General features: G+C 34.0%; 2 protein-coding genes across 5 annotated transcripts; both read left to right on the plus strand.

The window, feature by feature from the left end:
* EYA (eyes absent-like protein) lies at positions 1–8,800 on the plus strand. Of its 3 annotated transcripts, none has more exons than XM_059586571.2 (7): positions 1–83; positions 517–803; positions 959–1,126; positions 3,035–3,128; positions 6,290–6,484; positions 7,346–7,623; positions 8,624–8,800. In XM_059586571.2, exons 2-6 carry the CDS (start codon positions 558–560, stop codon positions 7,603–7,605), a joined length of 963 nt encoding a protein of 320 aa, XP_059442554.2. In that variant the 5' UTR covers positions 1–83; positions 517–557; the 3' UTR covers positions 7,606–7,623; positions 8,624–8,800. The 3 variants fall into 3 exon arrangements, with proteins under 3 accessions (XP_059442554.2, XP_059442555.2, XP_059442553.2); XM_059586572.2 differs by lacking the exon at positions 8,624–8,800 and adding an exon at positions 8,311–8,606; XM_059586570.2 differs by lacking the exon at positions 8,624–8,800 and having other exon boundaries at positions 7,346–7,990.
* Positions 8,801–12,672: 3,872 nt separating this feature from the next.
* On the plus strand, positions 12,673–15,508 carry LOL1 (lsd one like 1). 2 transcript variants are annotated; one of them, XM_059586738.2, is made up of 6 exons: positions 12,673–12,861; positions 13,148–13,299; positions 13,938–14,051; positions 14,270–14,383; positions 14,546–14,655; positions 15,211–15,508. In XM_059586738.2, exons 2-6 carry the CDS (start codon positions 13,236–13,238, stop codon positions 15,247–15,249), a joined length of 441 nt encoding a protein of 146 aa, XP_059442721.1. In that variant the 5' UTR covers positions 12,673–12,861; positions 13,148–13,235; the 3' UTR covers positions 15,250–15,508. The 2 variants fall into 2 exon arrangements, with proteins under 2 accessions (XP_059442721.1, XP_059442722.1); XM_059586739.2 differs by lacking the exon at positions 12,673–12,861 and having other exon boundaries at positions 12,895–13,299.
* Positions 15,509–25,700: the final 10,192 nt, after the last annotated feature.

Raw genomic sequence — 25,700 nt, forward strand, 5'->3', positions numbered from 1 at the left:
CAGTCGATCGCTCTTCCCAGAAAGTCAGAGAGTTTTGCTTCAATCTTCATTGGCAGCTGCCACTACTCCTCACTCTGCTCTACGTAAGTGTGTGTGTGTATATGTATGTATGTATGTATGTATGTGTCTGTATAAGCATTGATATAAAGCTGTTTGATTGGGTTGGGTGGACTTTGATTTTGATCATGTTGAGAATTTCAAGGAACCCATTTGAGGTTCGGTGGCAAAGTATGTGCCCTTGATGTGTACCTCTTTGGTTGAATCTGATGTTGTTTTGCAGTAGTCGTTTTTCTCATGTTTAAGATTAAATGATGTGTAGTATGCTTAGTGGGCTAGCTGCCCACAAGTTTCTGTTTTTTTCCCATTGCCTAAATTTACAAGTCAATGGTAGTTAAGCGGATGAAGCCACCTTTTTTAGATTGTTGATAAAGAACTATATGTGGTATCTGTGTTCTAATGTATGTATAGATAACATGATTGATAGACTATCCTAAAATCGATTCTTTTGTGCTTCAGGCCGACTATCAGCTGAAATTGATACCAAAATAGACAACTTCATGGGTGAAAATGTGTGTATTCCTTACAAAGAAACAAAAGGGGTTGTCAAAAACATCATGGATCGGAGACTAGATGTATATATATGGGACATGGACGAGACCCTTATACTGCTCAAGTCCTTGTTGAATGGGACATATGCGGAAACTTTTAACGGTTCGAAGGATGTGCAGAAGGGTGTAGAGATCGGGAAGATGTGGGAGAAGCACATTCTTGATTTGTGTGACAATTATTTCTTCTATGAACAGGTATGTGTGCATTTTTCACATAAATATGTTTATTTTTGCACTGTGCTTTGTCAAATTATTATTATTTTATTCTTTTTAAATTTCTGATACGAATCCCATGTGGCTTGTTTTATGGCTGGAAAGTTGATTTGTTGAGTTGGGTATTGTTGACGCAGATTGAAAACTATAATAAGCCGTTTCTTGATGCCTTGATCCAATATGATGATGGGAGGGATCTTTCTGGTTACGATTTTGAGCAGGATGGGTTTGGCCCTCCACATGATGATGGCAACAAAAGAAAACTGGCGTACAGGCATAGAGACATTGCCCAAAAGTATGAAAAGGTACTGATAAGGTTATACTTTTTGCCTCACAATTGGTGTTCATTATTCTATCTAAGAGGATCAAGCTTGGAGAAAAAATAAAAAAGAAAAGGAATGAGAGTTGAGTTGAGCTCACTTGCTTTTCTATCATTGTTGATTCACTTAAGATGATTATAATATTGTTATTACTATTATTATTACCCATGTTGCACATGTAATGGTATGCTAGTATGCTTATGAGTCACCAAGGTTTCTTTGTTCTGAACCATAAGTCTTTTAAATTTAATTCCATCTTTTGCTTATGTGTGTGTTTCTGTATGCTTGTGACATTCGTTTCACCATATCAATAGATTAACTTAGCTGGTATATCTAGAAAAGGTCTAGTAAGATATATGTAGGAAGGTTTTTCTTAGTGTACATATTCTGTTCATGATATTATGGATTAACAGATGGTTCACCATATGTTATAGTTATAATACGGATAGGATGCAATTGTGGACTTAAAGTGATATGTGCATGCGATGCATCTAGAAATGTGTCGGATGCTCAGATGAATGAGTGGCAATAAAAAATGATAAATACAAATCAATATATAACTGAGAGATGTTAGTTGGAAAGAGCTTGATGATACAAATTTGTTTATGATCCTCTGCTGGCGCAACAAAAACCTATGACTTTTACCAGTGTGGTATATTAAATAGAAGGCCACAAAGATGTTGGTTGAGTAAAGTAAATAGACCACAAGACCTATACTATGATGTGCAATTTGGCCATAGACAGAGATAAAAGGTAAAAAATATGAATAATTATGGCAAAACCCACTTTGTGTTCTTTGAAAAACAACAGGAAATGAAGATGCATAAGGTATTAATATTCCTAAAACGTGGAAAATTGCATAAAGATGGAAAACACACATTGGAGCATTCTCTTTGTTAATATACATGTTGTTGTCTACATTTGGTATTACAAGTGCATCACAAGCAAGGTTATTTAGGTTCATCTCACACCTTTGCATAATTTATGGGCTCTAAATAGTAAGAACAGTGTTACACATGATCATCTTCTTCTTCATAATTGGCAATCCTCATTGTACACTCTTGCACATTGTGATATTAACAAATTGTTGATATTAAATTTTGCCAATTAATGCTTTTGATAATTTTTTCTTACCGTTTATTAGATTGTTCTAGCAGGAAGTTATGCTAAGATGGATTTGAGCATTTACTAATAACAAGCCTTTTGTTTTATGGTTATGCTTTCAGTACATATACTAATGCATAATGCTGGAAAGGGAGAAGCCTTTGCTGGTCTTAATGCCCCTGCTAGTGTCTGTCGTGCCCAATAGTATGGTCACTTGGAATTACATCCATCTTGAGCATTTGTGTGCTTCAAGTTCTCTAAGAATTCAAATAAAGGAGAATCTAGCTTAATTATAATATAATTAAGCTAGATTCTCCTTTATTTGAATTCTCAGAGAACAACAGAATATGCCTCTATTTGATATAATCTAGCTTGATTTATCAAAAAAAAATTATAATATGCCTCTCCTAGGTGAACAACAGAATGTTCTTTATTTTCCTCAACTTGTATTATTTTGGTTCAAATTGACTGTTATTTCCAAGGTCTTTAATAATCCTTCTAAGATTGTTATAATTTTGTGGAAGTTTGTCAGATTCGGATCATTGACTAGGGTTATTTTGAACTTCAACCTAAGGTAAACTTTAATAGCGTAAAATTTGGAACTAATATGCTTGTACTTAAAGGAGTAAACAAGATTTCATTTAGTTTTATCAAGTAGAGTTTATTTTTCTCATTCCTTTGTATAGATCCACACTAGCTTCTCCTTAGAAGAGCTAATTTACTTCCTGCGGGTAATCTTAGCCGTAATATGATCTTTTGGAGAAACTCACTCACTCTCTTTCATTTCAGGGTTTGCATAATTTTTTTGATCAAGAGACAATGAAAGTCTGGGATGAGTTATATGATATCACTGATAAATATACGGATAGATGGCTTTCGTCAGGTATGTTATCTAATTATGGTGCTGCTGCAGAGCAATTCTGTCTATTACTTTGATGGTTCTGATGTTTGGTTTAATGCTGGACCCCCTTGCTGAGATCTTTGAAATATATGGCTTTTTTTTTTTTTTTTTTTATAACTTCTCTTTTGCACTACAACTAGGGAAAAATGAATGAATTCTGTTGACCATTAAGTAAAAGCAATCTGCATGTATAGAGATATTTTTATTTGTTATATAATTAGTGAAAAATGTGAACCAGGTTCTTGTATTATTGGTCAAGATTTCTTTTTCCCAGATAACTGATTCAACTTATTTTTCAATTGATTTATTTTTAAGCGAATCAATTGATTCAACTTTATTCACCCTTACAAACAGGGGTTTCCAATATCTGGTTGAAATATGAAAATGGAGATGTATCTTTATCCATAGATCATGAAGAAATTAGGAAATAAAATTTTTAAAACAACCTTCCACACCATAAAAATGTCATGTCAATTATGGACCCAAGTACTATACTTCCTTGCTTGGCAGTTGCTCCGAAAGGCATTAATGATTGGACCTCGTAATAGCAGATTATTCATAGGTTTATGAAGGCAAGTGAAGATAACAGGAGGAAAGGTCAAGCAATCTGAAAGACCTTAATTCTTTGCAAAGGGATGGGGAGATGAGGCCTTGTGTTTTCCCTCTTTTTGTAGACATGCCGTCACTAGTGACTTTGTTAATGTGCTACATTTTTGGTAAGAGCCTCAAATTTAAAAACAAATTGGAGAGCTGACCAAAATTTGGTAGTTAAGGCTTCATTAGGCTTAACAGAGGATGATGATAACTCAGGTGAAGGGTTTACATGTACAGAATCCAGAAGATTGAGAAAAAAAGGGGGGGGGGGGGGGGGGGGGGGGGGTGTGTTAAGTTCATTCGTCAGGAGAAATCTAAAATGTGGACATAATGGCTTATTTTCTTTGTGCCCAAGGGGATTTTTTTTTTTTTTTTTTTTTTTTTTTTTCAATTTGGTTTTATTAAGTATTAGTCAAATTGGGAATCCTAATTTTAGTAGATATGAAAAAAAAAAAAAAAAAAAAAAAAAAAAATCAAAAAAATCAAAAGAGTCTTCTAGATATGCTTCAATTACTCAAAAATTTAAGAAACTTTGATAATGAAATGGAGTGATTTGAGTTTTGTGGCAAGGATTCCTACAGCAGCATTCTCCTCTCATTTTTCTTCTTCCTTTTAAGCGCATATTAGTGTTCACGTCACTGTTTGTACAGCCTGTGGACAGAAACAAAATATCCTCTCTGTTCTTTCTTCTTAATAACCCCAAAATAGATTCCTTCTCTTAATTCTTTTGAAAACCTTATAACCCTGGCCGATAATAATCTTTAGCTAACAAATAATCCTTCAAAGCTAACCCAATACCTTCAAACAGCCACTACCTGTAAATTCCTGCAACCAGTTTGCTCACTTTTCTAAGCCTTCATGCAATTAAATCCTACCTTATTAAACCATAAACATCCCACAAATCCTTGAACCTTTTCCTCACCATAATAAACCCTAGAAACATAATTTCTCCCATCCTAGAACCCACCATAAGCACACGTAGACAGGATGTCCCTAATCTGTTCTGCGTCACATCATGTAACTTGGTTAATGTTAAAGCATGTTTTTTGCGTCCAATTTGTTTAGGTTTATTGAAATAACAAGACTTCATGAAGTCCCATATTTTGCTCTCTTTGTTTGAGTTCATTCTTAGAATGAAGCTTTATTGTCAAATCTGGTAGGGGAAGAAGCCAAACCAGAATGATGAGGGACATGGTCACATGAATGAGGAATCCTCTCACCTTATCCAACTAAAATCTAAGAGAAACATTTGACCTAGTAACGTATACAATGTTTTAAATAAACTGTGCTTTATATGTAAATCTGATCCAGACCCTTGTTACAGCAACAAACTGCATTTGACTCAACAAAAGATTTTTCTTCTCATATTTTCAAACCACTCTACTTGCAGTAGATCTTGGTATTAGGGGCTGATTTTGGTGCATATGATACAATGTTTTAGTGAGTTTAGATCTATTTCCAAGATGACAACCAGTTCCCACTCTTATTACTTAAGGGATTATCTAGTATAGGCATATCAGGTAAGTGACAACCCATCAACCACTCTTACATGTTAGGCAATAGACAATGTTTCAACTTTAGAATCTTCCAAATTGATCCACCTTGAGGGTTTTTCCTGGAGTCACCCCCAACTGTCTAAATTTTTACAATAGATGTAGGAGTGTAATTTGCTATGCTGCAAAAGGAAGGGGTTCTGTCGTCAATGAACTTTTAGTGAAAAACGGGGATACCATTCATACCCTCCACTAGGCTATGGAGAAAGCAACCTGCTTGATCCAATAAACTATCCTACTAAGACGTTCTTTAACTAGAGTAAAGGGAAAACAGACAGGATTGCTCTGTTTCATACCTTTAGATGCATCCTGGCATCCCTATCACTTCATTTCAATCACGTCCTTTTATCAAGGAACATAGGATTGCTCTCTGTGATTTATTCAAGAAAGCCTTCATCATCTGTATATATACTTCCTTAAACTTCTATAATATGTCAAAGCAGTAGTTGTGAAGGAGAATGCCATAAAAAATCTCTACCATGGGAGATTTTCTTTTTTTTTTGAGTGTCTACACCAAGAACTAGTGGTTTCAAGAACCGTCCTTTGTCTGATAGACAGATCTTTTGGCAATGAACTTATAGTGGCTGCTCATAAAAGTAACAGATACATGGGAAAAAGTGTCCTAACATTGGAATTGAGGACAAGGAGGATGGAGCTAGAATTTTTTATTGTCACTTCTACCCTCAATAATACCTATCATGCCACTTAAAAGAAGCATGCCCTCCATCTTGTACTTAAGTAAGACACTTCATCGTTGCAGTTATATAAATCTTCATTATTCATCAAAATAAGTACTTGGCTTTCCTTTGCTTTTGTGCTGATTGAATTTTGACTTGTGTCTGCCAACCCTGCTGATAACATGATCTCTTGTTATAAAATTTGAAATATATTTTGTACTGTGCTTTGCTCTCACATGTCTTAACATTATTGCATGACTTCTTTTGTTAACACTACTTATCCTTATATATATCTATATATATATATATATCAATGTAGCACGAGCCTTCTTGGAGCAGTGTTCAAGTGGGAACAAAGACGCAACTTCTTCTGTTGCCTCTACTTATGGGAACATTGACACTCCTGATTCAAAGGATCAGCATGTTAATATTTTAGTGACTTCAGGATCATTGATACCCAGCCTTGTCAAATGCTTGCTCTTTCGACTTGACAGTGTAATTACACACGGAAATGGTCATTCTTCTTCCCTTTTAGTTCAATTGAAATATACACTCGGTCATCTTTTGCTTGTTTTCTGTCTCATGGATGTCTGAACTACATTAGCTGTTTCTACTTAATTGGCGTTATCACAGTATTTTGTCTGCCTGTGCAATTCCATGCTCTATTGCCTGTTTACATATATATATTGGTCTTATCACAGTTCTCTCTCGCTCTCTCTCTCTCTCTCTCAGCCAAGAAAAAAAAAATAGAAAACTGGCCTTTCAGTGTGGCAATCTCATCTTATCGTTGTGACCACGTGGTGCTCTGCTCTAGGTTGGGTGGCTTCAAATATGTGTTAAATTAGGGTTAACCAGAATATTTCCACTCAGAGTCTTAAACTCTCTTAAATTAGGGTCAGCTCTCTTTGATGCTGGTCATATTTACATGGATTTGAGCTTGAGCATCTTCAAAAAGATTTGAGAAGAAATTTTTTTTTTTTTTTTGATTTTTTTTTTCTTGGGAGAACAGTTAGAAGGCCAACCTGCTGGTTTCCTGGTTTGCATGTAATAGACTATTTCCTGAAGTGGTTAATAATACCTCGGAATTAACATAAACAACATAAATGCCTCCAATGCAGGAAACCTTTTTTGCTTGTGAGATTTATTGGAAACCTTTAGACACATATAATGCAAGAGATAAATTCATGTTTCCTGCCAATTAAAGAATTTATAGAGTTCTAGTTATTAATCATGGCCCCTAATAATATCCCAATATATGAAACTTGATTATGCATAAATACTTTAGGGCTTGTGTCTGTTATTGGTAATGGATCTCTCACTTTTATATTAGCTTAAATTGTAGTAATAAGTAATGATAGATCTGCCATTTCTCCAGTTTACAGCTCATGGGATGTGGGAAAACTCCAATGTTTTCAATGGATTAAGGAGCGTTTCAGCAGTTCAAATGTTCGTTTTTGTGTAATTGGGGATGGATGGGAAGAATGCGAAGCTGCACAAACCATGACATGGCCATTTGTTAAGATTGATCTGCAACCAGGCAGTTCTCACAGGTTTCCAGGCCTTACATCGAGAACAGTAGGTTGCTATTTTTCTGTTATCTATGGAAGTCCTGATGCTGAAAATGACAAAGATTAAGTCTCATCATGTGCCTCTGTAAGTTGTCCTCCCTGGAATTTCTATCTGTACATAGAAACAAAGCAACATTCATGAAAGTCTTATTTCTTAACTAAATTGTAAGAATCAAGCAAGTTAGATGACCATAACCACTTAACATGCCATATACTAATTGTCATGGAAAAATAAAGGGGTGAAATTGTTTTTTCCCTGAACATGTATATGTGAACCAATGGTTAGAGTCACCTGGCCAGACTCTCTGGTAAGAGCTTTCTTAGAGTCCATTAATTTTTGTATGTACTACATCAAATAGTGATTGTTATATTCCAAATATTTCTTTTATATTAACTTGTAATGAATATTCATAATATCTGTCTCAATTATGTAGAAAATTATGTTTAGTTTATGCAGGAAAATAAAGATCCTCTTCTTCTATGCTTACCATGAGCTTTTCCTTAAAAAGTAGAACACTTTTTTTTTTCGCATGTAACTAATAAACATGCCCCAATTTGAACACCGGAAAAAACTTTTGGATGCCTGACTAACGAGTGTATATGATTTATAGCCACTCTAGGAGCCCCACCGGGTGCGTGTGTAACTTACCAATAAAAAGAAAAGAAAGAAAAGAAAACTCCAACTCTCTCCTTTCTTTGTTGAAATCTTATTAGTCTTCAATAGAATCTCACTCACCGCCCTTTTTGTATTTTTTCTTCCCCCTGTTGATAGGAATAGATTGAGATGTGGCTGAGAATGTATAGCTGAAATATTAGGGTGGCAGTATATCTAGAGATGTCAGCATCGGATATGATAGTGCTGCAAGTTCGGACAAGAGGATGAGGATTCTGTCATGATTTCTAATTTGTAGTCGATTTAGAGATCATTTTCTACCCAATTAAGAACTTTGAATTTTTGAAAATGGGTGGATAAAAATGGCCATAATTAAGAAAGTTCATTTAATAAATTGAAAAGCTTAATAGGGTTCAAGTCCAACTTTTCGGCAGCTAAACTGCACACCTTATCTCTTTATCTCATCAATTAGGAGGGGATTTAGCGTGCTGGCAAATCGAGTGGATTGCTCTAGATAAGTCAGCATGAAGTGCATGATGTGGAGCAGTTGAGGGCACATCTTGTAATAATTTAGCTTTCACTACTTCTAATTTGTGAATTGTGTAAACCAAACAATTGACTTCTACTCAAAATACAGCTATTAATTTTGCCTCTACTAGTACTATATTGTGGGAAAAAAAAGAAGGTAAAAAACCAGTTACTCTTTCCCTAGAGTAATGATATAAGGAGGACCAGAGTTCTCCCAAATGTGACGTGGCATTTAAAATCACCAATAGATTAAAATTCAATAATGATTATTTTGAATTTAATGGTGATTTTAAAAGCCACGTCACATTCGGGAGGACTCTAGTTTTAATCATATCATTACTCATTCCCGTGTCTTTCTTTTGAGAGACCTCTTTGTCTCACAGCTCTCTCCCACAAGAGTCTTGTGTTGTGGACATGATCCTCCTCTCTCTCTCTCTCTCTCTCTCCACTGCCCCACTAGCAGCTCTACTCCCATCTCACATATGCCTTACCCCTGGCCTAACCTACATATGCCTTACTCCCCGGCCTCACCTACCTAATTACCTAATTACTTTTCATGTGTGCAATATATCCCCCAAGACCTTATAGCCCGCCGCCCCCCCTCCCCCACACACATAATGCCCTTATTTTTATTTTTTTATTTATTCCCTCTCTGTCCTTGTAATACCCTCGTCATTCTCCATCTTGACCCTCCCTCCATGTGTCTACTCTTTTTGCCTTGTCCTTTCCTCCACCACCCCTTCCACCGTCGGGTGAGTAATAAATGTACTTTTTCCCATATTTTTTTCTTCTTCTTCTTCTTTTTTTTTTTTTTTTTTTTTTTTTAAAAAAAAAAAAAAAACTAGTGAATTATGCTGCTACAAAATGATTTGATGGCCAGCAATTGCAAAACTATCAACATGGTCCTTATCCTATTGGTTCCTCCTAAATGCTAGCCAACGGCATAAGCAAATATTTTCTTCGATCCACACTGAAAGATTGCAGTTGGTGGTTACTCTCAAAGTTCATCTAAAGTTGTAAACATGTCAAAGTTGTGTAGGCTCTGTGTTTTTAGCAAGAGAACAAATTGGATCAACCCCAACTGCCCATGCTACACTTTGGCGTTGGAAAAGTGAATGACACGGTTTTCCATCCAAAAACAGAATTACTGATATGTTTAAGTAAAAGATCTCTTGGGACAAAAAGGATTAGCAAAAGCTTCCAAACCGAAAATTGTAGTCTTTTTTCTGATTTTTTCAATAAACGTTTTATATGGCACAGGACATAAAACTAAGGGCTGCAATTTATGGTCGCGTGTCGGGATTATATAGGTTAACAGTAACTCGATCTATTTAATTAAAAGGGTTAAGCTCTTAAACCATAAATTCTAACCCGCTAATTTTATATTTGGTTCGTGTTGCGTTTGGGTAATGTTGAATCATTGATATAAGATTATATAAGTCGACCCATTTTTGGATAAAAGGGTATGACTAAATAATTGATGGAGATTTTGAGAAAAATAATGGGGGAATATCCAGTTGGGATCAAAGTTAGAAATGCGGAGAAAGAAAAGCGAAGAAAAGTACAATATGTATGGTGGTCCACTCAGCTCTGTGGATGCTTTATCTATGAATCCTTTTGTAATCTTCTCAAACTTGAGAGGATTGAAGGTAAACACTAAACACTAAACAAGAAGCTATAAAAAGTTATTGCCCACGTTCCGTAGACTGAATGCTGGGTCCTTGCCTCTCTCACTTGGCCTTTTCCTTTAATATGTCCTGTCCCTTTAGCTTCATAAATTCTTTTTCGTTTTTGTTTTGTTTTGTTTTTTTTTTTTTTCAAGTTCAAAAGCTTTCCATAGAAAAGAATATGACAATTTACGCATGGGATCGACTGCAAATATAATTGCTTATATATTGAGCTCCTCGCAAGATCAAAGAAATGAGCATTTAGGTGTAGGGGTGTGCTTATATACATCATAATGACGCAGTTGATCGTACGCTTGAGTTCAGACCATGGATACCAGCAAAAGAGGCGAAGAGTAAAGTAAGAGACTTGTCGGGGGTGTCAGCGGAGGCTATCACGGGTGTTCTTCAACTCGGACTAAACCATGCATATTTCAGCACCATCAGATTCCTTTCACGCACTAGAGCATATACATATTATTATGAATCATGCTCAAAAGCAAGCCAAATTGATGCCAAAAAAAAAAAAAAAAACTCTTATGACACACCTCTGCAAAATGTGTGACTTTTATCTGAAATTATCATAGCTTGCCGTACTGCACAATCCCAAAATTTCTGATCGTATACCTGACTACAAAATCCAAATAGATTTCATTTACAGTAGATTGTGAAAATACTTTCTGAGCAGTCATGAAAGCAACTTGAAAATCCATATCAATTACATAACCTTAGCCTTATCTTGAACAAGCAGTCACTATTTTAGCTCATGTTTGTAATGTGGTTAATCTGAGCAAGAACATGAGCCTGAAATTGAATCCCTGGCTGTTGTATTCTCAGGGAGTGGAACTGCTCAGAGAAATAATTGAACCATTGAGCCATTGAGCCCTGCCCATTGGCCCAATACTAGAACCAAAGTGTCTGAGAGGCCATTATTGCTGTACTATTTTACATGCATGCATATATTTTTTCCAGGGTGGGAATTGATTGCGAATAACTCAATCCAAATCTCTCTCAAAAACAAAAACAAAAACAAAAATTCAATCCAAATCATAGTTTGGTCATCAAACTGTGTCAGGGTTGGCTCAAAAATAATGCAGAGGGCACAGGACCACCACCAGCTACAGAGTCACTGGCCTCACAATCCATGTTTCTGTCAAAAAGTTTTCAAAACTAATATAATTATGCACGTCTCTTTTACAATGGAAGGTCTTTAAAGAGTTGGAAAAGAAAGAAAAAATAATAGAGCCATCTATAATGCTAACTCACAGCAACCTATTGCTTTTAAGCAATACTTGAGTCGATGTTCTTCTAGTATAGTGCTTTTGTAGCACCTTGATGGCACAATTGGACCAAAGCATCACAGCAATCAGATCATCATGACCGTTTACTAGTTACAGTTAAATAATGTTAATTATAAATTTAATCTAATGGTCAAGATTAAGTGTCTTTCATGAGTGTTGGATTTGTATATACAAATGAACCGACATTAAAATTGCTAAATTGACACTATATATAGCCCACTTCAATTTTTTTTTTTTTTAATTTAATTTAATTTAATTTTTTTTTATTCTCTCAAAATTCTTTTCCAATTTTAAAATTAGTATTTCTGTCTTTGGCAAATTTATGCAAAACGCAACCAAATTTCAAAGGTTTTTTTGGTTTCATATTATTTTGAAAAAGTGTTTGCTATAATCCAGTATACACCAATTAATCAGAATTGATTAAGACAAATAACTACTTAAAAGAAAGTGACTTTTTTCTGGACTTTTTTTAAAAATAAAAATAAAAATAAAAAAATTGTCCAAACATTTTCGGAGCAAGTATAGTGAGAGTTGTTAAATTAATGATTAAGTAATTAAATTTATCTCTTTCTATCAGCTTAAGCTTTTAAGATAACCGGTGATTTAATATGGTATCAGAGCCAAAAGTCTTAGGATTGAACCTTGACTCCGTCAATTCACCTCCTATTTAAATTAAATATTTCACGTGTTGGGTATCACCTATTAAAAGAGAATTTGAGCCCATACGTGAAGGAGAGTGTTAAATTGATGATTAAGTAATTAAATTTACCAGACGGCCCTAATTGCTGTCTGCTGTGTAACGTGGCTTACTGTGAGCCGTCCAGTTCCCGTGAGAAAGAAGCGTGTGGCTGGTTGCGTCACTCACGTGCAACCATTGTATTACCACCAATGGCGAAGCACGAGGGAGAAAGAGAGAGAGAGAGAGAGGCGGGCCCCCAGAGTTTCAGACAAAGTTGATCTTGATATGCCACCAACAGAAATGGAAGTTAATCATCCATATCTATCTGTAGGGGGAAAAAAAGGAGACAATGAAAGTTTCATTGCACCTCTGGAATGAGGTAAGAGAAGGAAAAAATATGGTAAAAAATATCTTTTTAACACCCACCTTCTGCTCACTGAAGTCCTATGCCCACTTATATCCTCCGTTTCTCTCTCTCTGTCTCTCTGTCTCTGTCTCTCTGTCTCTCTCTCCACTTCATCTGCTACAACTTGCAGAGGTATGTGTCTTCCCCACTTCCACAATGTTAAACTTAGTGAAGTGTCTTTCTTCCTTTCTGGCATTTTCAATGATAGCTTCATGGATTGCTTTTACTGGAAAAATACTCAATTGGGTTTGGTCATTCTGTTAGTTATATAATCATCTAACACCATCTTTTTCATTGTCTTTAACTCTGTTTCTTATTTTTCTCTTGACAATCTAAGCTGTTTTGGGCAGGCCCTTTGTAGTTTCAACATTTGTGGTACTCTTTCATATGTGTGTGTGTGTTCTTTCTCTGTATCCAGGAATGGTAAGATAGGAGGATGAGAATGTTCTGCGTGTCTGAGGCAGAAAACTAGAGCTTGGAAGAGAAAGAGTAACTCTGAATTTATAATGCCAGTTCCACTTGCCCCATATCCGACACCTCCAGCACCATATACACCACCTGCTGTAAATGGTATCTCACTCCGTTCTGTACTAGATTGAGCTTTTAAGATGTCAATCTCTGTCTTTTTGTTTGCTGAGAAATAATTGGATTTGTTAACAAAAATCTACGCATCTTGCAACCACCTAGTGATGAATTAGTTGTGGTCATACTGTATTTTTCCTTCTCTTTTTGCTTGCTTGTTGGTCCCCTTCTCTGTTTTCTCAACATATTGATAAGAGTCTAAATATACACTTAGTTTTGAACATAGGTTTTAAGGAGAAAAAACCCAATGAGGTCATTGAGAAGAATGCATACTTTGATGGGTCAGTTAAATAAAAAAGCTAGAACATTTAGAACTGAAAACATTGGATGGGGAGTTCTTCATTTAACAATAGTTGCTACGTTTATTCTTTAAGTCTCTTTAGGGAATACAGGAATAACTAGCAAAAAAGAGTTCCAAGTCAGTTTCCTAATCTTAGTCCAGTTTCTTTCCCGGCTTGGCTCATCATCCGAGCAATATGGTTGAACGCAAATATGGTTAGCACTTTTTCTAGATCGGTACAGCGTCAATGCTGAAATTTTATGGCTTTGCATTAGTACAAAGTTGTGCTTCTATGCTTCTATTAGTTATAGCTGCTGAAATAGTTTATATCTGTGTTGGTCATCAGGTGCACAGAGCCAGCTTGTGTGCTCTGGATGTCGAAACCTTTTAATGTATCCAGTTGGGGCAACTTCTGTATGCTGTGCTGTTTGTAATGCAGTCACAGCTGTGCCACCTCCTGGTATGTTTCTCTCTATTTATCCTTAATTTATATAACCCTGTTATATATGTGTGTATATCTATATCTATTGAAAGTTCAATTTAGTTTTGAGACTCTTCATTCTCTTTTTGGACTAAGCAAGCAGACAAGGCTAAAGAACACCATGTTAAATCACCACTTCAATCATTTAATCAATATTCTAACACGCTAACTTTCTGTTTGTATTAACTCTTTGACAGGCACGGAAATGGCCCAGTTGGTTTGTGGTGGCTGCCACACTTTACTTATGTACATCCGTGGAGCAACAAGTGTACAATGTTCTTGTTGTCACACTGTCAATCTAGCCCTGGAAGGTATATATACAACTATTGACTTCACAAACAGTTTTACAAGATTCAATCTTCCTTCATCCTCACCATATAATCTCTTAAAACCTCAAAATATGTTCATATAATCTCTTAAAATTGAGTAACTACTGATGGGAGGAAACATCAAATGCACATTGTTTGTGACAGCAAACCAGGTGGCACACGTCAGTTGTGGCAATTGCAGGATGCTATTGATGTACCAATATGGAGCACGATCCGTGAAATGTGCAGTCTGTAATTTTGTGACATCAGTTGGGGTCAGTATATATATCTTTTCCACTCACTTGAAGCAGCTTAGTGGCCTGCAGGGACGGACAAGAGGGGCTGGGAGGGCCATGGCCCCTTCCAACCACCGCCTCCCACAGAATTTTTTTTTTTTTTTGAAAAGAAAAAAAAAAAAAAAAACTTTTAGTGTATTTAGGGTCTTTTTGATGGATCCCTTAAAAAAAATTCAATGCAGTCCAACCCTCTGGAGTTAAATTCCTAGTTTCATCCCTGTTAGTAGCACTAATGATCTGACTCTGAACATGTAAATTGAAGAAAAGAAAATGACTTCTAATAAGGAAATTGGAATTTAACTGCATTTTAAGGTGGATATAACTTCCATAGGATTCATGGATAAATAGAGCTTCAAGGCATGCTGACCATAACTTTTCATGCTCTGGGATATGAAGACACAATCATATGCATGACCAATGGCACCCCACCTGTTTCTAGTGATTCATTCTTCAAAGAAAAGTAGTAAAAACACTGGCTCTTTCTGTGCATTCTTGTTGTGATGATTTTGAATGTAGTGTCATTGGATGATGCAGGCCTTGGCAAGCACTACTGAACAGAAGTTCAACAGTTAAAAACTTTGATACAACAAAGTGGTTTTGGATATATTGTTATATATATTCCCCATCATCATCAGTGCATCTTTCAGCAAGCAGAGCAGAGGATATTTTTTATTCCGATCCTTTTGTATAGAGTTATTTTTCCCTTGCGTGACGTCTTTCATGAATAAGTATTTGGCAGGCTGTAATATGTATGAAAACCATTCTATGAGAAGACTTTTGGAGTGCTTTTGGAAATTTCATGTTTAGATAAGATGAACTTCGTTTTCTTTCACTTTGACATGTGTGTATTTTATGTGTGGCATCAAGTACACAGAAAATTTTACATCAGATACTTTTTATGCTTTTTGGTTTGTCACCTGTCCACGTACAGACAATTGAGACACCCAATATTATAAACTGTGTTGGAAGCCAAAGAGATATTTCAGATAAAGTGTTGAGATCAGCAAATGGGTGGTGATTGATGGCCATGACTTTGATCAGTAACCTCCCAAGGATTCTAGATTGGAGAACCCAGAAAAAGAATCTTCAAATAAAGACAGCATAGCCGTTTAATTCAGGATTGGATTAACTTTTCCTGTGGAGGATTTTCAAAACTAGATTTGCTAGAAATCATTTGATAGCGTAGCTTTTTACCAAGACATGATGTTTAAATATCTAACGTCAGAATCACGTCATACATATGTAACAAGGAAATCAAAGGGGAAAAAAAAATATCAAACATAGTGCATTCAAAACAGCTGCAAAGGGCCATCTCTCTCCTGTTATTCACATGCCAGAAAAAAGTTTCCCATTCTTTGTAGCGCATGATGAGAACATCTTAACTGATTTCCTCCCATCTTGTCGATAAATATGCAATTTCCAATGTCTCTCAAAGGTTTTCGATTGATAGTTTGATCGTAGCTCATTCAACTAAAATGATGAGATCTACTAGTACGAATTTCCGAGAGCTTTAGTCGATATTCCGATCGAGTTTCGTTCAATCGAGAATGTGATGTTTTTGCAGCAGGATAGTTTAATAATTCTTCAGTTAATTTCCTGCAGTTTTCTTGAATTTGTGAAAGAGTTACAAGTTATAGTCCTTGTAGATTCAGCCACACTGCATCAAAAACCTACTCTAGAGTTATGGCATATCTGATTTCAGCCATTGATTCTATATCCATATCCATATAGGTTCAGATTTCTCCATATTCTAATGTAAAAGTAGAAACAATTAATTAAGTTTGATTTCCATTATCTCACGTCATTTTCTGAGCCCGAGGTCTTCAATTGCAACATAATATCAAGGAGGTATATTCTCCTATGCCTATAGTCCTATCATCAATGTCATACAGTCAACAATCTATTTAATCTGCTGGTCCAGGGGCACATGAATTCCTGTAATGGACCCCAATTCTGTCCTAGGAACATCATGCAATATTCAGACACAGTTTCATCTAGTCAGTGCCAGTTAAGCCTACTTAGGCCTATCTTCATTAATCTTCCACTATGTTGCTATGTTTGTTTCGGCGTAAAATAATTTTTGACGGAAAACGTTTTACGTCGAAACGGAGCTTAAATATCATCCATGCAACTAAGCTTTAGGCTAGAAAGATATAACAGCAAACGGGAAACTGAGCTAAATTTGTGTGGCCTATCAAGTGTGGTGTTGACAGTTGGATTATTATATATTGTTTTGGGCCGAGCAGTCAATTCATATTTCACGTTTTGTTTGCATTTTATTGCCCCACAAGGTTGAGATGAAGATAACTTCAATTGCGCAGAAATAATCTGTACATGACAAATATACATCATTCTGAAGTTGACAATAACCAATTAGCATATAGATTTAACAAACTGTCAACTTAACACGGTACCCTCTCATATGGCAGCTAAATGGGCTACTTCCCACAACTATTTTGATTATGTTCCGGGCTCTTCTATTTTCTTTTTATTCTCTTTTAAACCCTAGTTTGTAATCCTTTTGCCTTTTCCCTGTATTGCTTAGAGAGAGGAAAAAACAAAAGAAAAAAAGAAAAAGAAAAAGAAAAAAATGGCTACCCCCTTGGGAAAAAGCAGGGCCTTGTTTTACACAACTTCACCATCCAATAACAGTAGCACACTAAAGTTCATTTGGCCCTGCAAATTTGTATGCCAAAAATACGTCTTCTTTAAAAAAAAAAAAAAAAAAATGTTTCAAATTGCAGATAAGGGAATGCACTTTAAAAAATACTGATTTTAGAGGTTAAACTGTGATTATTAAGGTTGAATCGCAATTATCAAATGCTTAACTGTATTTTTAAAAATTATAGTTTTGTTGACTACGATTTAAAATTACTAAACCAAATGAAACTACTAAATGGACCCTCCATCCGAGATAACCACTCAATAAAATACTATCTAAAGAGCCTCTTTGAATCACAACTTATACAATGAACTTTAAATTAACTGTTGGAGTTATCCCACATCAGTTATAAAATGAGCTAGGCTTTCAACTCTTGATATTTTTAAATATGTAGAGGCCATTGGCTATAACAATGTCCAATCTTGGGGCCGACGACAATGGGACAAGCTTTTGAGGTCAACAGTGAAAGTTCAGCCTTGAACCTTGTTGTTTTTCTAGTGACATTACCCCATCTTTGGAAAGCAGTGTGCAGCAGTAATGGACAAGTTATCCAAAATAGACCTGAAAGTGAAAAGCAATAATTGTAATATGATGCAAAAAAGGGGAAGTTTCGCTTACACCTTGAATTGACGCGCTTTTTCTAATGTTAGCTCAAAACTCTCAAAATTTGCAATATAGGTGTCTGATGTATCAACCCCTTTCCATCAGGCCCTTCATTAAGATTTATCATTAACTCGTAAGGGAATGAACAAAAATGACCAAAATACTCCTGTTTAGATTCCAATCATATATATATATATATATAAAAGTCGAATCACTCTTAAAAGTGCCTTAATATTGCGACATGTAGTGTGAACCGATTTTTTAATGCATAATTTTTTAACCGATTTTTTAAGAGTAAATCAATTTTTCAATAGTAAACTGGTCATTAAATTAGCTTAATTAAAGACATTTAATTATATTTCAATAATTTTCCTTATATGTAATTTCATTAAATTCAAACATTTAATGCACAATATTAAGTATTATTAATGTCCAAATCAAATAAGGAAACAAATAATACAAATCAAATTATTATGTATCAATACTTTTAGTCACTTTAATATTTTTAATTCAAATTTAGAAAAGGTTCTAGAAGACGATTTTTTTTACATATACTTTGTGCATGTAATAATAGATAATTTATAAAATAAGAATTGTTTGTTTCTAAATAATAAGCCATTGAAAAACAATTTGATTAATAATGGATTGCCTACAAAATAAAGATCTTCCAATTATTTCGGATTTTTTTTTCTCTCTCTCTCACCGATTTAACTTCTTCTTCTTCTTCATCATCTTCTCTCTCTCTCTCTCTCTCTTCCCACCTCTCCCTCTCAACTCTTCAAATATAACAACCTAAAAAATCAACCTGAAGTAATTCTTCTTTTCAATCTTCTATGTGTATATTTTTTATTTGAGAAAAACTAAAACTTCAAGAATTAACTTTGTTTTTTTTTTCCCTCTCTCCACTCTTCAACAATAATAACCTAAAAATTCAATCCCGAAGTAATTCTTATTCTTAACCTTTCAAAAATGCAATTTTAAAAAAAATCAATTTTTAAAATCGTACTTATTAAAACTGCAATCTCAAACGAACCCTTTATAAAAATAACACAATCCTCTCCAAACAATTGTAATTGAGTATTAACTGTATTTGTAAGTTGTTTATTTTTTTTAGTTTGTTCTTTAATGAAAATTGCAACTTCTTAATTAAGATAATAAATTGTTTGGATTTTTAGTGGGCTAATGGAAGATTATAGTGTGTTTATTTGATTTTTGTGCACAAAAAAAAAACAACAAAAAGAATAGATAATTAAACATTGAACCTAAGAGGATTTATTGCGTTAAATGCTGAGTGCAATATTTTGTTTTATTAGATACTTATAAAATAAAAAGATTTTGCGTATTTTTGCATTGTATTTGATTCCGTCTTGGGTTTCTATTTAATTGAAAATTTTGTTGCTTGAATTTATCTTTGTGTATCTATGTATAAATTTTTCACAATAGTAAATTGATTATTTTTATGTTTGTTTCTCTAGAAAGTTTCTTTGTATTGAAATATAATAGGTATCACAACAATTAGATTTTATGTTTTAATTCATTTGAATATTTTATTGATTTTTTTTTTTCATTTTTGTGATTTACTCGGATTTCTAGTATTTTTTTGAAACTATTGAAGAGATTTATTTGATTGCATTAAATATTGAGTGAAATATGTGTTTTATTTTGTATTCAAAAGAAGAGAGAAAAATTTGTTTATTTTACTTTATATTTTTCTGAAATGATTAGAACTTTATGGGTTTTATTTGTATTGAAATATAATAAGTATTACATCAACAATATCAGAGTTTCCTACTAATTTTCTATTAATATTTTGATAATCAAAATTCAAGTTTTCTTCTTGCTATTTTTTTTTTCTTTTATACTTTTCATTAAGTACATGTTTGGTACACTTTAAAAAAGAAAAAGTACATGTTTAGCAATGTACTAGTATATAATATTTAGTATGTATTTTGATTAAAGGAGGCGTGATAGATTTTTGCACACACCTATTTTAACTTATAATGAAAACTAAGATAAGATGCGTTTAAGTTTTTTAAATTAAATTATAATGAAAAATCTCGCGCATAGCGCGGGTTATGTGTTATATATATATATATATATAAGAGCCGAGTTTTGATGTAGAGAGTGCTTAGAATTACAACACGTGTCTATATTTTTTAATATTTGAGAGTGCTAAGAATTGCAACACTTGTCCATGTTTTTAATATCTCATCCGTTTTTTTATTTTTATCTCTGGTCATTAATTAGCGTAATTAATTGTCTTGATTATATTTCAAGAGTTTTTCATATATAAATTATTCAATAAATTAAGTATTATTAATGTCCGAATCAAATAAGGAAACAAATAATATAAAGGGAAAATTACAGTTTACCCTCCTAAAGTTGACAGTGTTTTTCAATTCGAACACTAAAGTTTCAATTTTTGCAATCCACCACCATAAAGTTTCAATTTTTTTCAATTCGACCAATATTATCCCAAAATTCCCATATTGCCCCTAATTTTAATATTTTTATTTTTATTTTTATGAAGAAGAAAAAAAACAAATTTGGGGGTACAAAAATCCGAATTTTTTTAAAATTTTTTTATAAAAATAAAAAAAATAAAAATTAGGGGCAATATGGGAAGCTTTGGATATAATTGGTCAAATTGCAAAAATTTGAAACTTTAAGGGGTTGGATTGCAAAAATTGAAACTTTAGTGTTTGAATTGAAAAACGGTGTCAACTTTAGGAGAGTAAAGTGTAATTTTTCCTAATATAAATGAAATTATATTATGAATGTATCTTTGTGCTTTTATGAATAAATTTTTAGCAATTGTGAATTTATTATCTTTATTTTGTTTCTTTAGAATTTTTTTTGTACCAAACACCGTTTTAAATTAGAGATTAGGTAGAAATTGTATCTCTCCCTTTATTAAAACACAATTTTTCCTTAATGAATTTATTTTGACCTTTCGTTTTATTAACACACATTTATCTCTCTTACCTTAAATCACGTCAATCTCTCTCACTCTAAACTCATGTCTCTCCTTATATGGCAACAACGTTTCAAAACTCTTTCCTATAGAAGTTGACGGTTGCACAAAGTTTATTTGATCAGTTTCATAGAAATATATGTGACTTCGAACTATGATTTAAGGTATGAGATATTCGAGATCAATGTATCTTTATGCTTTTATGTATAAATTTTTAGAAATTATGAATTGATGATCTTTAGTTTGTTTCTTGATAATTTTTTTTGTACCAAATACCGTTTTAAATTAGAGATTAGGTAGAAATGAATATGTTTCCATTTTGTTTTGTGAAATTTTTTGTTCAACTTTTTTTTTTTTTTTTTGTGGATATTCAACTATTCTTCATTTGAATGTTTTCTAGTTTTTTTTTTTTTTTTTTTTTTTTTTTTTTTTTTTTCATTTGCTTTTTTGAATGTTCAGAATTATGAGTTTTATTTGTATTAAAATATAATAGGTATTACACAAAAAATATTAAAATTTTATGCTAATTTTATATTAATACTTTGATAATCAAAATTCATGTTTTTTTTATTTCTTTTTTCTTTTCTAATTTTCTATTAGTTTTTTTATTTTATTTTTTTTGTTTTTTTTTTTTTCTTTATGCTTTTCATTTTAAACTACACATATGGGGACGAATTTAGGTTGTTTTAATTTATTTTTTAGATTAAGGGAAGATTGAAATGATTTTATTTGATTGCATTAAATATTGAGTGAAAGATTTTGCTATTTTTGTATCCATAAAAAAAAAAAAAAAAAAAGATTTGTTATTTTTCTTTGTATTATTTTTTAAATGTTCAGAATTTTATGAGTTTTATTTGTATTGAAATAAAATAGGTATTACACAAAAACCTATTGGGCTTAGGGTTACTCTCAATTTTGCTATCATTCTCAATATATTGTTATAGGGTTTAGAGTTACTCTTTCCTTATTTTCTGTTCTAAGTTATATATTATTTTTCATTCAAATTTCTTATTGTTCTTTTGTAAATTAAATTCACTTTGTTGTTCATTATTTTTTTTGTGTTCAAATATTCCTTCTATGATTTTTTATCTCTTTCTTTGATGAAAGAAATAAAACTACTTCTATGAGAATAAATATTTTAATATGTTTTATGGGTCTTATAATTTAAGGGTCTTATGTTTTAAGTCATTTCAACTGGTTTTAAATTACACATATGGGAATTTTTTAATATATTTTAATTTATATGAATTAAAACTAAAATTATATATGGTTCTTATGATAGTATATTTTTATGTGATTTATATATTCATGCAAACTTATGTGTAATTGTGTCACTATGTTCAACAATATACTGTTGAATAACCTTTTGTATTTTTTTTTATTTTTTTATTTTATTGAAATAGGCATGATAGATTTTTTTACACAATTTTTTTGACCTATAATAAAAAATACAATGGAAATGATGTGTTTTAAATTTTAAAATCAAATTATAATGAATAATCTCAAGCATAGTGCGGGTTCTAAGTTAGTATATATATAAAAGCCGAATCACTCTCAAAAGTGCCTTAATATTGTAACATGTGGCGTGAACCCTTTTTATTTTATTGCTAAACCGATTTTTTGAGGCATAATTTGTGAACCAGTCTTTTAAGAGTAAACCGGTTTTTGCTTTAAAACCAATTCATTAAATTAGTGTAATTAATGATGTTTAATTATATTTAAAGAGTTTTCCATATATAAATTATCCAATAAATTAAATATTATTAATGTCAAAATCAAATAAGGAAACAAATAATACAAATCAAATTATGTATTATTATGTTTAATCACTTTAATATGTATATAACATAATATTATAAGGCGTCTGGGTTTTGAACAACGGTGGGTTAATCTCATTATGATGTGTGTAACATCGGTTCAATACGCTGTTGTCGTTAATGGGAAGCCATGTGGAAATATCAAGCCGCAAAGGGGGTTGAGGCAAGGGGACCCTATTTCCCCATATCTATTTCTTTTATGTGCGGAGGCTTTGGGAGCATTGTTGACAAAAGCAAATGAGGATGGGGCTTTGACGGGAGTGCCTACTTCAAAAAGGGGCCCTCGTATAAGCCATCTATTCTTTGCGGACGATAGCCTTCTCTTTTGTAGGGCTAATCGTGCCCAATGGGAGAGTCTTACGGAGGTACTACGGACTTACGAAAGTGTGTCGGGCCAGCGCCTAAACGCAAACAAGACTTCTATCTTCTTTAGTAATAATACTTCTATGGAGGATAAAGGTGAAGTTTTAGAGGTTTCGGGCATCCCTTCGACCCATCGATATGACACCTATTTGGGGCTTCCAGCACTTGTTGGAAAATCCCGAACGGCAGCTTTCAAAGGAATCATTGACAGAGTATGGAAGAGACTCCAAGACTGAAAGTTGAAATTCCTATCCCAGGCAGGCAAGGAAATACTCCTCAAGGCTGTAATTCAGGCGATACCTACATACTGCATGAGTGTTTTTCTTCTCCCACGTGCTCTCTGTGTGGAGATAAATGCACAAATGCGCAAGTTTTGGTGGGGTCAACCTGGAAAAACATCTCAGGTGAATTGGATGAGTTGGGAGCGTATGGGGCTATCCAAAGAGTCCGGAGGAATGGGTTTTCGTGACTTCACGTGCTTCAATAAGGCTCTCTTGGCAAAACAAAGCTGGAGGCTTTGGCAACAACCGGATAGCCTAATTGCTCAAATTATGAAGGCCAAGTACTATCCCGATTGCTCTATTTTGGAGGCAAGTGTGGGTAGGCGGCCCTCTTTTGCATGGCGAAGTATTCATACTTCATGTGATCTTCTTCGAGAAGGATTGATATGGAGGGTGGGGAATGGTTGCAAAATTCGGATTTGGAAAGATAGATGGTTCCCAAACCCGTCCACTTTCCAAATTATTTCACCACCAACTCATCTCGATTCAGAGGCAACTGTAAATTCTCTTGTTGATATGGACTCGAAGTGGTGGAATATCCCTCTTTTAGACTCTTTATTCACAAAGGAGGAGGTTAAAAAAATCAAGGAGATTCCTTTGAGTTGCACAAATCAAGAAGACTCTCTCATTTGGCGGGGAACAAAGAATGGAATTTTTTCGGTGAAAAGTGCATACCACATGCAAAAGGACTTAGAAAGTCGGAAGAAGGCCACTAGTTCTTCTGCCATGGGGAGCAGCACCTTCTGGAAAAAATTATGGGCTCTACAGGTGCCTAATGTGGAGAAAAATTTTTTATGGAGGGCATGCAACAATATTCTTCCGACCCGGGTAAATTTACATAAACGTAAAATAACTCCAGATTGTCTTTGCCCGGTCTGTGGATTGGAGGAGGAGACGGAATTACATATTTTGTGGCAATGCCCATCTGCCATGGATGTATGGTCTATGGGTAATGCAAGTTTTCAAAAGTGTTGCTTCTCTGGCAGCACCTTTTTGCAATTGTTGGAGTTTATGTTTGGCAGGTGTGACTTGGAAGACTTGCGGCAATTCTCAGGAATGTCCCGGAGAATTTGGTTGAGAAGAAACGATATGCTGCATGGTGGGACCTTTGCTCATCCAAAGATAATTTTAGCACAAACAACCCAGGCCATTGTGGATCACGATCTGGCCCATCAGCGTGAAACAGCAGTGCCATTCTCTCGGGAAGCACAAGCCACGCCCAGTACTCGCATTTGCTGGCAAGTTCCGGTGAGGGAGTGGGTCAAGGCGAACTGTGATGCGGCTACTGCAAGGCAAAAGGAGTGTATGGGGCTCGGAGTGGTTGTAAGGGATTCCTGGGGGAACATGCTGGTAGCAAAATGCGTGAACCAAGCTGGATGTTTGGCACCGATTGCAGCGGAGTCGATGGCGCTTCTCTTGGCTATACGCCTGTGCAAGGAATTATGTCTCCCTCAAGTGCATTTTGAAGGGGACGCAAAGGCCATGATCGATGCTGTCAACTCGAAGGAGAAGGATAGTAGCTGGTTGGGGCATATTATAGAGGACATAAAACTAGAACTCCAGGGATTCCAAAGGTGGCAACTCACTTTTATTGGGAGGGAAGGTAATCATGTGGCTCATTTACTAGCAAAACATGCTATAGAACATCCCCGTGAAGGTTGTTGGAAAGATGTACCCCCTGATTGTATACGTGAGGCTGTGCTATCAGAGCAAGTTGCTCTAGATGCTTGATTTTTAATGAGAAGTCTGCAGTTTATCAAAAAAAAAAAAAAAAAAAAAAACATAATATTATATGTTATAGTTGAATTAGATGAACTAAATGATTGGATGTAGAAACAAAAGAGAAAAAAATTTCATTGCATTATTTTTATTTTTAAAAAAATATATAATTGTATATTAATTATTAATTGTATAGATTGCCGGAATTTTGCTCAAAATAATGATTAGGTATTTATTTTTTATTTCATTAACAAAAATAATCTTTATTAATAATATATATATACACACACACACATACATATGATTAGAATTTTACAAGCAAGTATATATTTGATGTCCAAACCAAAGTGTGAATTTACAACGGTCATCTTAGGGCTTATTTTTGCTTAGTATCCATTAGTTTATAAAATCGTTCATTATTCGATATAACATGCTTCTTATTTGATATTTTCCCGATGCCTTTTTGCCTATGAGATATTTTGTTTATTTGTATAATTTACCCGGATTTTCAGATATTTTTTTTAAGTGCATTTTATGCTTTTTTTTTTAAAAAAAAAAAATTTAATGCTTTTGAAAGCAAAAAAAAAGGCAAAAATTTATTTGAT

This window comes from Corylus avellana, chromosome 3 (genome assembly GCF_965113065.1).
Source record: "Corylus avellana chromosome 3, dhCorAvel1.hap1.2, whole genome shotgun sequence".
NCBI lineage: Eukaryota > Viridiplantae > Streptophyta > Magnoliopsida > Fagales > Betulaceae > Corylus > Corylus avellana.

Bases quoted from the DNA above. Each gene is read 5' to 3' on its own strand.
- LOL1 (XM_059586738.2), top strand. From the start codon at position 13,236: ATGCCAGTTCCACTTGCCCCATATCCGACACCTCCAGCACCATATACA. The intron at 13,300-13,937 runs GTATCTCACTCC...GTTGGTCATCAG, and splicing joins TACACCACCTGCTGTAAATG to GTGCACAGAGCCAGCTTGTG. The intron at 14,384-14,545 runs GTATATATACAA...TGTTTGTGACAG, and splicing joins TGTCAATCTAGCCCTGGAAG to CAAACCAGGTGGCACACGTC.
- EYA (XM_059586571.2), top strand. From the start codon at position 558: ATGGGTGAAAATGTGTGTATTCCTTACAAAGAAACAAAAGGGGTTGTC. The intron at 804-958 runs GTATGTGTGCAT...TTGTTGACGCAG, and splicing joins ATTATTTCTTCTATGAACAG to ATTGAAAACTATAATAAGCC. The intron at 1,127-3,034 runs GTACTGATAAGG...CTTTCATTTCAG, and splicing joins TTGCCCAAAAGTATGAAAAG to GGTTTGCATAATTTTTTTGA.